At 32.6% G+C, this 12,603-nt stretch overlaps 1 protein-coding gene across 1 annotated transcript; it reads left to right on the top strand.

The window, feature by feature from the left end:
- Nucleotides 1-2,404: 2,404 nt before the first annotated feature.
- On the top strand, nt 2,405-7,182 carry LOC123697444 (zinc finger protein 512B-like). The gene is made up of 5 exons (XM_045643964.1): nt 2,405-2,481; nt 4,254-4,446; nt 5,269-5,459; nt 5,777-5,926; nt 6,067-7,182. Exons 1-5 carry the CDS (start codon nt 2,413-2,415, stop codon nt 6,385-6,387), a joined length of 924 nt encoding a protein of 307 aa, XP_045499920.1. The 5' UTR covers nt 2,405-2,412; the 3' UTR covers nt 6,388-7,182.
- The last annotated feature ends 5,421 nt before the right edge of the window (nt 7,183-12,603 follow it).

Genomic DNA, 12,603 nt, shown 5'->3' with positions numbered 1-12,603 from the left:
TATCTTTTCAATGTGTAAAATTAAACTGTTAGTAATATAATAAGCTTCTCAAAAATAAATCTATGGATGCATTTAGCAGGGGAAATAAAAAAGAAGACTAATCAATAAATTTATTATATTATAATATATGATTTTGCTATTTGAGATATTTTTCCAAGATCTACATAATAATGAGAATATCTAATTAAAAAATATTAAGCATTTAATTATTTTATTTTTGTAGACGTCCATAAAACACAGATATTGCTATACTTTGCGGATGCAATAACAAGGGGATCGCCTGCATGAAGCAAGTCGATAGCATTTTATTGGCTAATTTCAGTTTTTGAATGCTAAAATGTGAGACCAAGCCGAGTCGCGGTCACTTGTTATGCAATGAACGTGCCCAGATTATAATAGCCCTTTGTAATGCGAATTTCTTGAAATAATGTGAATTAACCGACTTGGATGAAAGAGGAGCACAGGTCGTGATAATGATTGACATAATTGTATGGTAATAACAATCAATGATGCAGGTACATGTTGAATTTGGTGTACAGTTAGTGATGAATATCATATTCTGATGGCTAATCAAAATGCATGATTTAACTGATTATACCAGATTAATCAAAGAAATGTGACGTCTTAATTTCTTCAGCTCTACATAATATGCAAAAAACAAAAAATTTGATAAATTTTATTTTTTGGGACTAGATGACACAATATATTGCTGAAGATATACCTGTATATAGTTATAAAATAAATTTTACCCAGTTAAGTTTCAAAAAGTCATCACAAAATAAAAAAAAGCATAAAATGGAGTTATGAATAAAAACTATATTTAATTTAAAATCCTTTGGCATTCATTCGTACCTATGTACCAGAATTGGCGTATTTTACAAAAGCAATACACTAAGCATATTAGATAATTCATATTACGTTAATCCCATACTTACCTCACTATCATGAGATCGATTCACAACAAGACAATGTGTCACACATCGACACAATGCTTATTAAATCACAATAATCAGTATTGTAGTTAAAACAATAAAACTAAAAACTACATTCATTTCATTGTTGATATTGCTAAATTCTTTATATTTTTAAGTGAATTGAAATGGACTAGGTTGGTTGAATTTTTTCCAAAGAGAGAGATTGATTTTAAATTATTAAATACACTTGATATATCATTAGTTCTTAATTAATGTCTTTGAGCTTCAATATTATGTTAATCTATATTCTATCCTAAGACCTATTTAAATTCTAAATCATTTCAACCAAAACTATGCCCTTCTAAGAATGTCAATATTTTTAAGCTGTGCAGCACGAATTTACAGATCGTATTTAAAAATTGTATTTATTAATTTTAAAACATAATAAACTAATAATAAATTATACATTAAAAAGAAGACAGTGTTGCAATATGATTGAATGATAAATCATACGAATTTTTGCTGGAGTACAATCATTTTTAATCGAATTAAAAATGTATTATGTCAATTTGTTGCCAAACAAAAAATGGCGCGAACTTTTCGCGCGTGAACTTTATGATAACATTAATGACTTGTAATTCTGTAATTTTCTACAGAATTATGAACTACGTAGGGTCAAATCAAAAAAACACAACACATAAAAAATTAACTTGAATAAATTTTAGCGGAAACTATGGACCCATATTAAATGTCACCAATATTACAACTTGCTATAATTATGCAGAAATCTATCACCGATTTGCGTAAAATTACAAAAGCTTTTCTAGTTATAGGTTAACTTAATAACCCTTGCATCAGGCGAGGAATTTGAAACGGTTTAATCTTAAATGTGGGTCGTTTCTGTACCTACTGTCCTTTTTAAAGCTCAGGAAGCGATTGGACTGTGCTGCAGCGCAATATGAAAACAGGATTATTAGAAATGACTGAGATATTTGCAGAGCTAGAATTTTGATTGCATTGGCTTTTTGATGATTGATATTAATTGTATTAGTTAACTGAATGTATGTTATATTCAGTTTGTGTGTCGCGAATATCTGCAAGAATTAATATTATATTTATTATTTATTTAGGTTATGATAGGCATTTAGTGTTTGTTTAATGAATTCGATATATGTATTTATAAGTGGTTTTGTTACTTTATATTTTCTTATTTTAAGCTGGGTCCATAAATTGAAATTCAATAAAATGACAAAAATTTGCCAGTCTTTATTTCGTCCGGATTACAAAAATAAATAAGACTAGCTTATCTGAATCAATGCTCCTTTAACAGTTTGGCCTATTAAAAATGCTATATTTCCTAAGTTTGACCCTCGAAATAAACACTTCGACACTTCTAGAAAAGTCAGTTTTCCCACACGCCAACTACATGCAACTGACATACAGTTGCGAAGCGATCTACCTCCCTCGTATAGTGGGGTTCAGTTCTTATATAAATACAATGTGCCCTCAAGTGGATATCAGTGTAACATTATTTGTGTACAGTGTACTAGCAAACATGAAGACCTTTGTAAGTTCTTTGGTCATAGAGTATACATTCGTCACAGATAAATAATATTCGCGCAAAATTTTAAAACGTTCGATTTTTTTGAAGTCGTCAATTTTAGTGAATTGTTTTATTTTTATTAATTTTTGATTTGCGATTTATGATCAATTAATATAAAATTTAAAAGTTAAAAATAAACAAAATTTAAAAAATGTGCCAAAATAGTGTAACGATTTTCTTAAAACGTTATTTTATGTTTAAAATCAATAAAAATCGTTCTAAATAAGTACAGTAGAGATATTTTAATATTCTGTTATCCAAATTAATTCGCAGTGCTCAAATCTAGTGCGCATAATCGAATATGTGCGCTATGAATTTTTAAATTAACCACAATTTCAAAAATATTTTTTAAATAAGACATAACATCTTTTCAGTCGTAAACCAGTGCCGTAGAAACTATTTATTTAGTACTAAATTTCCACCCGCAGCATCGTCCGCGCAGTCAAAGAAAAACCCGCATAGTTACCGTTCCCGTGGGATTTCCGGGTTAAAACCTATCCTATGTCCCGGGGTAAGAGTAGCCTATGTCCTTTCTCGGGTATCAAAATATCTCTATACCAAATTTCATGCAAATTGGTTCAGTAGTTAAGGCGTGATTGAGTAACAGACAGACAGACAGAGTTACTTTCGCATTTATAATAATGGATACGCATTTAAAGTATGGATTCTTCCAGAAAAATAAATTAAAATTCAACGAATTTTTAAAACCTTTTCGTGTAACTAATAACTAATAATAATCATAGAATTATTTAAATCTCTACCATTTATTATAATTTAATTTAAATCATTATAATATTGAAAACTTAATAATTAAATCAATGTTTATCAAACCTTATGAACCAAATATTATTTTATTATCCCACATTTCAATTAATTCTTCATTTGATAAGGTTTTTGAAATTAATTTGCAGAAATGTATGCTCGTAAAAATGTCAAAAGTGCACCTGCTTGTTTAATATTTGGTCCATTACTCCTGGATTTATTTTTGGTGCATTTTATAATTTTAATTTACCATTCTAAGTTATGAATTTTAAAAAGCATAAATCGCATTCCCAAAAATTCACCCATCAAACCTTTACGTAATAAGACCGGCGATTGAAAGCGAAACCAAAATAAACAATAACACATAAATCATTCATCAACTACCATGCAGTGCTGCTAAATATTCCAGGCCCGTACTCAATTTCGATTTTAACGTGATGTGGTGTCGTGAACTCGTAAAAGTGCTCGAAACTTTGGCAATTGTTATATGGATAATGTCCTGTTATTTAATGTTATTGTAATATTAAGGACTTGTGTTAGATCTGCTATGGATATTTCAACTTTTACAAGACTTGGAATAGGGTAGGACGCGGATAATAATTAGTAAAGAAGTTTAGGATACCTGCAAAAATACGTAGTTCATAATAAGTATTTTTGCCATTATTAATTTCCATTCTCGCGATATTTTCATTGCAATAACAAGGCACATAATTTAGTGAAAATTAGTGAACTTAAAATAAATCTAAATCTTACGACTAGAAAACTACAGCAAAAGAATGTATATTTAACTATTCGCAAATGAAAGTCCACATCCTATAAAATATTAAAATAATAAAACGAACAAAGAGAATACGTCTTATAAAGTTATAACGCATAGTCTTAACATTTAAGAACCTCACTTAAAAATTAATACCATAAAGTCTACATTTCCAAACTCCTTTTAACATTATTCCTATAAATTCCAAATCTTCCAGATCGCTGTACTATGCCTGACCGCAGCGGTCTTCGCTGAGCCCAGCAAGGAGCCCACTAAAGTGGTGCAAAAGCGAAGTGGCCTGGTGGGACACTATGGCGGTCTGTATGGAAGCAGTCTGGGCGGCCATGGACTGAGTGGAGGATACATCTCATCGGGATCTAGCCTTGGCTATGGATACGGTGGTCTTGGAGGTAATTTCAAGTTTTCATTCTTATGGCTGTATTTCTACAAATTCGGGATATATTCTGCATAATATCTTATCTTACAATGAATGATGAATATTTTACAATTTAATTGATATGGTCAAAAGTAACGCGACCTAAAGAGGTGAAATCGGCCTAAATCTTGTAGAAGTAAGGTCTCTTAAATAAATAAATATAAATAAATAAATAATATAGGACATTAGTGTTTCCTTTGATGGTCTTAAGTGGTAGTAAAGTATTTTATGTATCATTCTGGACAGGTTCAGTGACATTTGAAATAAACTCTCTATACCCCGTTCCACTATAATGCATAGTTGACAAACTTCATATACCAAGGAATACGATAATATGTAAACACTTGTTTTTGAAGTAATATTTATTTACGTGTTACAAATTACAATAATAAAGTTACATTTGCATAATCCCAAACTCTTATACAACACATAAAACTCGATCTTTACGTAGAATATTATTAGCGAATACACGTTACAATAAGTGCTACTGGATTTAAGTTAGGTATGAATTGAATAATTTTGCTAATAATATAAATGCGTTGGCAATGCAAAATTCTGGATGTAAGATATATCCTTCGCTCTGTTGATAATAAAGCAACACTTACAAAATTGTCCTCTTATTTTCAAAGCTAGTAAATAGATCCTTTTGCAAATAGGTATGAGCATAAGCTCTATTAAAATAAATATAAAAATATTATCTGCAGCTCATAACTCCTGCTCTAGAATACCCATGCTCAAACTAATAATTCTAAGCAAAACTTAACTATACGAATATTTAATTGTAAATTATTTTAAGGCGGTTATGGCGGCGGTTACGGCGGCGGTCTCAGCAGCGGTCTCGGCAGCGGCATTGGCAGCGGTATCGGTCTTGGATCCGGCACCATCGTCGGCGCTAACGTCCACACCACTGTGACCAAGCACGTTGGAGTGCCCGTGCCTGCTCCTTACCCAGTTGCCGTTGACAGGCCTGTCGCTGTTCCCGTTAAGGTAATGTGGTAGTTATGGGAGCTTATGTTGTGTGTAATGGATAGTTTTGCACTCTTAATAAAATTAAATAAAACATAATGCTTCTGATATATTAAAAGTTTTTTTGATAAAAGAATAAAAGATGAAATTTCTTCTTTTCATAAACATTATGAAGTATCGTTCGTGCTATTGACATACTGCATACCGTGATGTACGTGCTATAAAAATACGGAAAATTAGCTCACTCAAAGTAAATTGGTAGACGTATTAATTATTCTTCAGCTGGTAAACTTAAAATCTCTTTCTAAAGTACATGTTTTCTCATCTTTACATTACAGGTTGCAGTCCCCGTCCCAGTAGACCGTCCCTACCCCGTGCACGTGCCCAGGCCTTACCCAGTGACCGTCGAGAAGCCCGTAGCTGTGCCCGTTGACAGGCCTGTGCCCTACCCAGTGCCCCACGCTGTACCCTACCCAGTTGTTAGACAGGTGAGGCAAGATTACTTACCATAATATTATCTTCAAGAAGATAAACTAACGTACAGAATGTTAAAAAAGTACTAGAGAAAGAAGAAAAGAGTCTTTCTTTTCTTTCTTTTTCTTCTTAACATATCAAAAATATATTTCAGGTCGGAGTCCCAGTGCCAGCCCCCTACCCCGTCCCAGTGCCCAGGCCAGTCGCCGTGCCAGTCGCTCAACCAGTAGCCGTGCCAGTTGCCGTCTCTAGCGGCGGTCTCGGCGGTGGATTGGGAAGCGGTTTCGGCGGTGGTTTCGGAGGCGGTATCAGCAGCGGTTTCGGCAGCGGTTACGGCAGCGGATACGGAGGCGGTTACGGAGGCGGCTACAGCAGCTACAGCAGCGGCTACGGTCTCCACGGCGGTATCAGCAGCGGTCACGGTATCATCAGCAGCGGTCACGGCATCATCAGCAGTGGTCACGGCATCCACTAAACTGCTACACTAGTAATATTCGGTTGTAAGGGCGGCGTGCTTGGGCGTTATGAGGCAAGAGTAATTAATGACCATTATTATTGTATAACTGTCTTAATATTCCAGTAGTTCATGTATCAACACTCAAGATGCATGAACGGTATCTTGTTGCAAATGTGTCAGCACTTTTCTATACTAAATCGTGTGTACACCCTAGCCACACTACGCTCGGAGCTTTTAAATTTAAGACTGATGAGTAGAACCGAATACCGACAAGGCATTAGAGGCTAAAGTCACGAGTTGTGATCTAGTTGTAAGCACATGGGGGTAGGGTCGTGCAATTTAGGTACAAAGCTTTGCTAAACCGCCTGTCTCAATGTAAGGAGATCGCGACCGTAAACGGTACAAAATATAGTTGCTTGTCGCCAAATTTGGAGGTTAATAGATGCGTAGTGTTATGCTCTTTATTATACCCACAAATTCTATATCACTATAGTATTTTTGTCTTGGGCACTTAATTGTTTAACAAATAGTTTTTGAATACAAACACCTTTTGTGGAACAATTATTTGTGGTCTTTAAACTTAACAAATTAAAGCTTTAACAAAATGTTACACTGAAACACTGATGTCGCTGAATATTATATATTTGTAAAACGCTCGATCTCTTTAAAAGAGCAAACTAAGTACCTGGTTTTTGTACTTTTGTATATAGTATTTCTAATGTTTAGATTTAAGCTTCAACAATGAGTTTATTTCGACCGCAGTCGGCTAAAAACTATTACGAACCTTTTTCATAATAAATGGTTGTATGAAAACTTACTTCTTTTATTTAATTCTGTATAACCTACCCTTAAATAGGTATGTATTATTTTAATATTCACACAGTTGATAATGCACGCATAATATCTATTAAAATAAATTACACGAGTAAAATTAAATATCTTAAAAAATAGTCCACCATACAAAGAAACAAAGTAAAATAGGGGAAAATTAATGTAGAGACACAACACAATTTTTGTAACAACACATTGTGGAACCTATTAATACCTACTTACAACTCATGATACAAAATGATAATTAGGTACCAAGAAGCTTATATCTAATACACTGGAGATTTCAGTATGAACATTTAACTTGTAACAAGAAAATATGACATTGAATGACGCCTGTATGTTTTTTTATCCCTTTCATACCTAACTTGGTCACCCCCACAGAAAGAGATAAAAAACATACAGGCGTCATTCAAGGTCATATATTCTTGTTACAAGTTAATGTTCATACTGAAATCTGCAGTGTATTAGATATGAGCTTCTTGGTAGGTACTATTATTAAGTAGAACTACCATAAACTTATAAGCTAGATACACAATATATATATCTCCAACACTAGTTATTACCTCAGCAAATTATATCATATCCTCATTCTTTAGGGCGGTTATCTGACAGGTTATTACACAACCTAAACCTAACCTAGACGCCCTAGATAACCTAAATAGGTTTAATGGTTTCACTTGATGACTTCATTGATGACCGCATCGGATATCTGTTAATAATAATTAATCAGTAACAATAATATTACATATTTTCTTATCTTTTATTTCATTTATTTCATTTCACTTTATTTTTCAATAGTTTTAATTGGTTCTATACTATGGACGTACGTAGCACTTAAAAATGAATAGAGATTTTAATTGATATAATTTTTTACTAGATAAGAAAAATTCATTATTTTCATTTGTTTATTAGTATGAATTTAACAAACAAGTGAATAATTGTTACAATATTTTTTTGTTCTATTTAACAAACGAATTAGCAGAAGTTACTAATGCGTAGACAGCACGCAAAAGTTTTTTTTTTATTTTTATATAATTAATATTTATTTATTAGAGCAAGGAGTGAAGTGTTTTAACTTTTAATTGTTAAACACCTTGTTAAAATATTACGTAATTAATAGAATTATCTATCAATATGACTGACCTAAGTCCAATTGGTAAAATACAGGACATTGATATTTAAAAAATTCTACAAATACTGTGTCGCAAATGCCGAAACGTCTGGGCAGATTTACATGCAATTTTATTTGTTTGTTTAGTACTAAATGACCACAGCTGATTGAAGGACGGTACAACACAATTACTACACTAATATTATAAAGAGGAAAACTTTATTTGTTTGATTGTAATGAATGGGCTCATAAACTACTGGACCAATTTTAAAAATTCTTTCACCATTTGAAAACTACATTATCCACGAGTAATATAGGCTATATATTATCACGCTTAGACCAACAGGAGCGGAGCCACGCGGGTGAAACCGCGCGTCACAGCTAGTAAAATATATAGCACACTTACGATTTATACGATGTTGAAATATACCATATATTTTATATGTCCAAAATTATATAACAAAACTCAATATGTATAATATGTTTGTTTATAACAATGACCGGAGGGCTGCTTATTGTAACGGCGTGTTGCACGTGACCGGCATCGAACCCGGAACCTATTTCCATGTATTACATAATTTAGATATTGGATCGAAATTATCTTTGATAGTTGGTTGACTTTAAGGGATATAATTATAATGCACTTATATCCACATGAATACCATTAGTTTTTGGTATTTATTAATATTGACATAATATGAGCATAAGTTAAAGAGATTATAATGTACTAATTATGCGTTGATACGCGTTGAAAAAGTATTTGTATCTCTAGTTAGTTCTAGTTGAAATTAAAAAAAAATGTTAATTGTTTATATTTATTCTTATTGAGGAATGAATAAAAGCATAATCTTGCAAATTCGCGTGAAAAACTTGCTCATATACAAACGACTGCAATGTCGTGGACGCATCTAAAAATCAATGCACGTTTGTAAATTACCGATTAAATCCAGAAACTAAGTATGTACTGATTCTAATAAAACCTTATTTTTGTAGGAGATAGCCAATTAATTTATCGAGGAATAGTTAATTTTAAGAAGACATTCATTATAAATAGTTTAATATTGGCGGATCATAAAAATAATTTATGTGAAATGTATCCAAGACCCAAAAGATAACAAGAAGCAAAAAAAGGTATGACCTGTGCAAGTATCCGTATTTATCTTATTAAAGGAATATTAAAAAAGGCTACACAAGAAAGCATATTGCACAATCGTTATGAAATATGAAGTAGATGTTACAATAAAATCTATACATATAATAAATCTGTAGAAGGGTCAATTCTGTACATTGAAAATATTTAAAAAATAAATAGCAGGGGGTGTTACTGGATCGATACCAAACCCAAATATGTGATTAAAAAAATTTTTGTCTGTCTGTCTGTCTGTCTGTCTGTCTGTCTGTATGTGAAGGCATCACGTGAAAACTAGCGGTTCGATTTCGATGAAACTTGGTATAATTATACCTTATTATCCTGGGCGTAAAATAGGATACTTTTTATCTTGGAAAAATACGTAGAAAAAAATTAATCTTAATTTTTCAGTTTTATCCATAGACGTTGTTCCGTAGAACCGCGAACACACGTTGCGTATTATTATAGGCCTAGCCGTATTTGGGAATTGGGTCCAATAGATATTTATAAGATTTTATTGTCAGAGGTACCTACTCAAAATGGAGAAATAAACCATCCACGCGAAGACCGACATCCGCGCGGACGGAGTCGCGGGCGGAAGCTAGTCAGAAATATAACAATAGAATAACCTGTGAGACTGCGTGTTTATACCTAGATGAGATAACCTTACACAATATAATAAGAAATTACGAACTGGTTATTTTGTAATAGGAACACTAGCGAATTAATTCTTAATTTTTATTAAACTTATTCTTTTGTTATACATATTACTTACTCTTTTGTTATGTTATACATATCTAAGGTCCAAGATATTTATATTTTTTATCAATTTTTTTTTTATGAATCAAAAAATTATTAATAATTTTTTGATTTTGTAGATTATAGGAAAATTAAAAGGACTATAATTATGAATTTTCTTCAAGGTGTGGAATAGCGTTACATTTTCAGAAATCTATATGGTTGGTCTAGCTATGAACGGTTCTGTGAATTTCCATACATATGACAAGCGCGACTGACGTACGCACTGATGCACAGAGCAAGTAATATAGCACTGATGGTCGGTCAAGCTCTGCAACCAGCCAAAGTGCGTACTTGGTACTTGTCATACAAGAACTTAAGATAAAGCGCTATCTATATAAAGTTCTCTTAACTATTTCAGTAAGTGTAGGATAACGATTACATACTAGTTACGTAAAGATAGAACATTCCTTGCTTCACATGTGGTTCACATATATGTTGGATTAAGTTGTTCACGCAGCCTTCACTAGATGGCGTTGAAATTAAATTTAAAGTACAGTTTAAACGTACAGTCAACGGTTTGCCACAGTATTACAATATTATTTCCTACAGTAAGGAATCGCCTTTGATGTCGCGCGATGCCGCCGCCAGCGTAGGTACTTACGCTGCCACACGAAAATACGCTAGGGTTGCAACAAATGGGAAATAAAACAATTGTGATTATTAATATGTATTATGATGAAATCATTAATTCATATTTCATATGTACATTCAAAATAATTGCGATTATTAAATCTGATGTAATTATTTGTTCATAAATATATAATTACAGATATTGCACTGCTAAATATCATTTACGTGGACACTTTATTTTTGGATGTTCTTAATTGTATATTATAACATTTAACTAAGTAATGCATTCGCATTGGGATGTACAATCTGATTAGGAAATAATGAGGACAACATATACATAGCTTTGATTTTAATTCAACAGATACAATTAATACAATCTTTCTGAAATATTGTTTCCTTCTGGGATTTCAATGTAGATTTACATCCGTAAACGGAACAGTTTGTGCGCGCCATAATAGAATATGTAAGTACCTATGTATAATAAAATTATTACACAAAAAATACGACTGCGTCGTCCTTTCGCGATAGGTAAAGCAATCTCAGCGTGATTGCTATACGCGGCCCGCGTCGCCCGACCCCCGCCAGTTCCCCTCCGTTTCTCTGCACAAGTACATTCGTCGCACTACTGTAGGAAATATGGTAATACTGTGGGTTTGCGATATTTTCGAATCGAATTTCGAATGCGTAAGAACTAAATCTATGCGTATTTTGATGAAAATCAAATAAAACGATTTTAAAACGATAAAAACGCTCACAACAATATTTTCAAACTTTTGTTGCATAGGTAGGTATAGTGGTATTTAAACACTTGGGAACGTGAAATCGATTAACGTGAATTAACGGCGCATGTTTATAGTAATTATTATAATTTGACTTCTTGTTAAAATTATCTGACTGTCTATATCCACACGAAACAACACAAAAATTATTAAAAACACGAATGCTTTTAATGTTTGTGTAAAACCACAAACTAATGAGGCATTGATATTTAATATTAAATACGTTTATTTATCTGTATATTTATGATCTCGTGACACGGCACCATTTCTAGACAAATTACAGGTGACGGTTAGGTCTTGTGGTAATCTAGGTTAGTTGCGGCTACTTTACCAGCCTTTGCTTGATAGTATATAGGCAAAGATAAAAGCTTTTTTTATGTTATGTTATCAATATTAATAGGAATTGAATGTACAGTACGGAGAATTTTTAATTGGCTGAATATTTGTTACAAGCGATTTAATAAGTAGAGATGTAAACTACAACAAAATCTAATCTGTCCACGTAATATTTGCTTCCGAGGCTCAATTTGCAGGCAAATGATGCCGTATGCGTCGAGTCTGTAACAAGTACAGTACGATTCACGAAAGTTGACCACGAATGGCGGCCGTATGCGCACGTACACTCATGAAGAAAAGGCTTTTTGGTTTTGTATAACCTGCGTTTACAACATTACACAAATTATTTAACCAAAATTAAAATATTATTTTGTCTTAAGTCTTTTCTTCATGAGTGTACGTGCGCAGACGGCAAACAATTTGTGGTCATCTTTCGTGAATCGTACTATACCTACTAGTGGATATTTTTCACACGAAGTTATATTTTCAAAAAGGCTTTAAAGTTGATCTGAAGAATTAAAAGAAAATGAAACTCAAAAAAAAAAAAATCCTTAAATCGTGTATGTGTGAGTGAATGCGTGAATATTTTTTGTTAGCTACCAGAAAAAATTGACCTTTTAAATTCAGGATAAGAAAAATGTCAGCTAAGATATTTTTTTTATTTTATACATGTTTCA

Source organism: Colias croceus, chromosome 14, assembly GCF_905220415.1.
Source record: "Colias croceus chromosome 14, ilColCroc2.1".
Lineage (NCBI taxonomy): Eukaryota > Metazoa > Arthropoda > Insecta > Lepidoptera > Pieridae > Colias > Colias croceus.
This window is presented reverse-complemented; position numbering and strand designations above follow the sequence as displayed.

What these genes read in the sequence shown, in the direction of transcription:
- LOC123697444 (XM_045643964.1), top strand. Translation starts at nt 2,413, where the DNA reads ATGTGCCCTCAAGTGGATATCAGTGTAACATTATTTGTGTACAGTGTA. An exon ending in CTGTCGCTGTTCCCGTTAAG is followed by an intron (nt 5,460 to 5,776) that starts GTAATGTGGTAG and finishes TTTACATTACAG; the next exon opens with GTTGCAGTCCCCGTCCCAGT. An exon ending in CCTACCCAGTTGTTAGACAG is followed by an intron (nt 5,927 to 6,066) that starts GTGAGGCAAGAT and finishes AATATATTTCAG; the next exon opens with GTCGGAGTCCCAGTGCCAGC.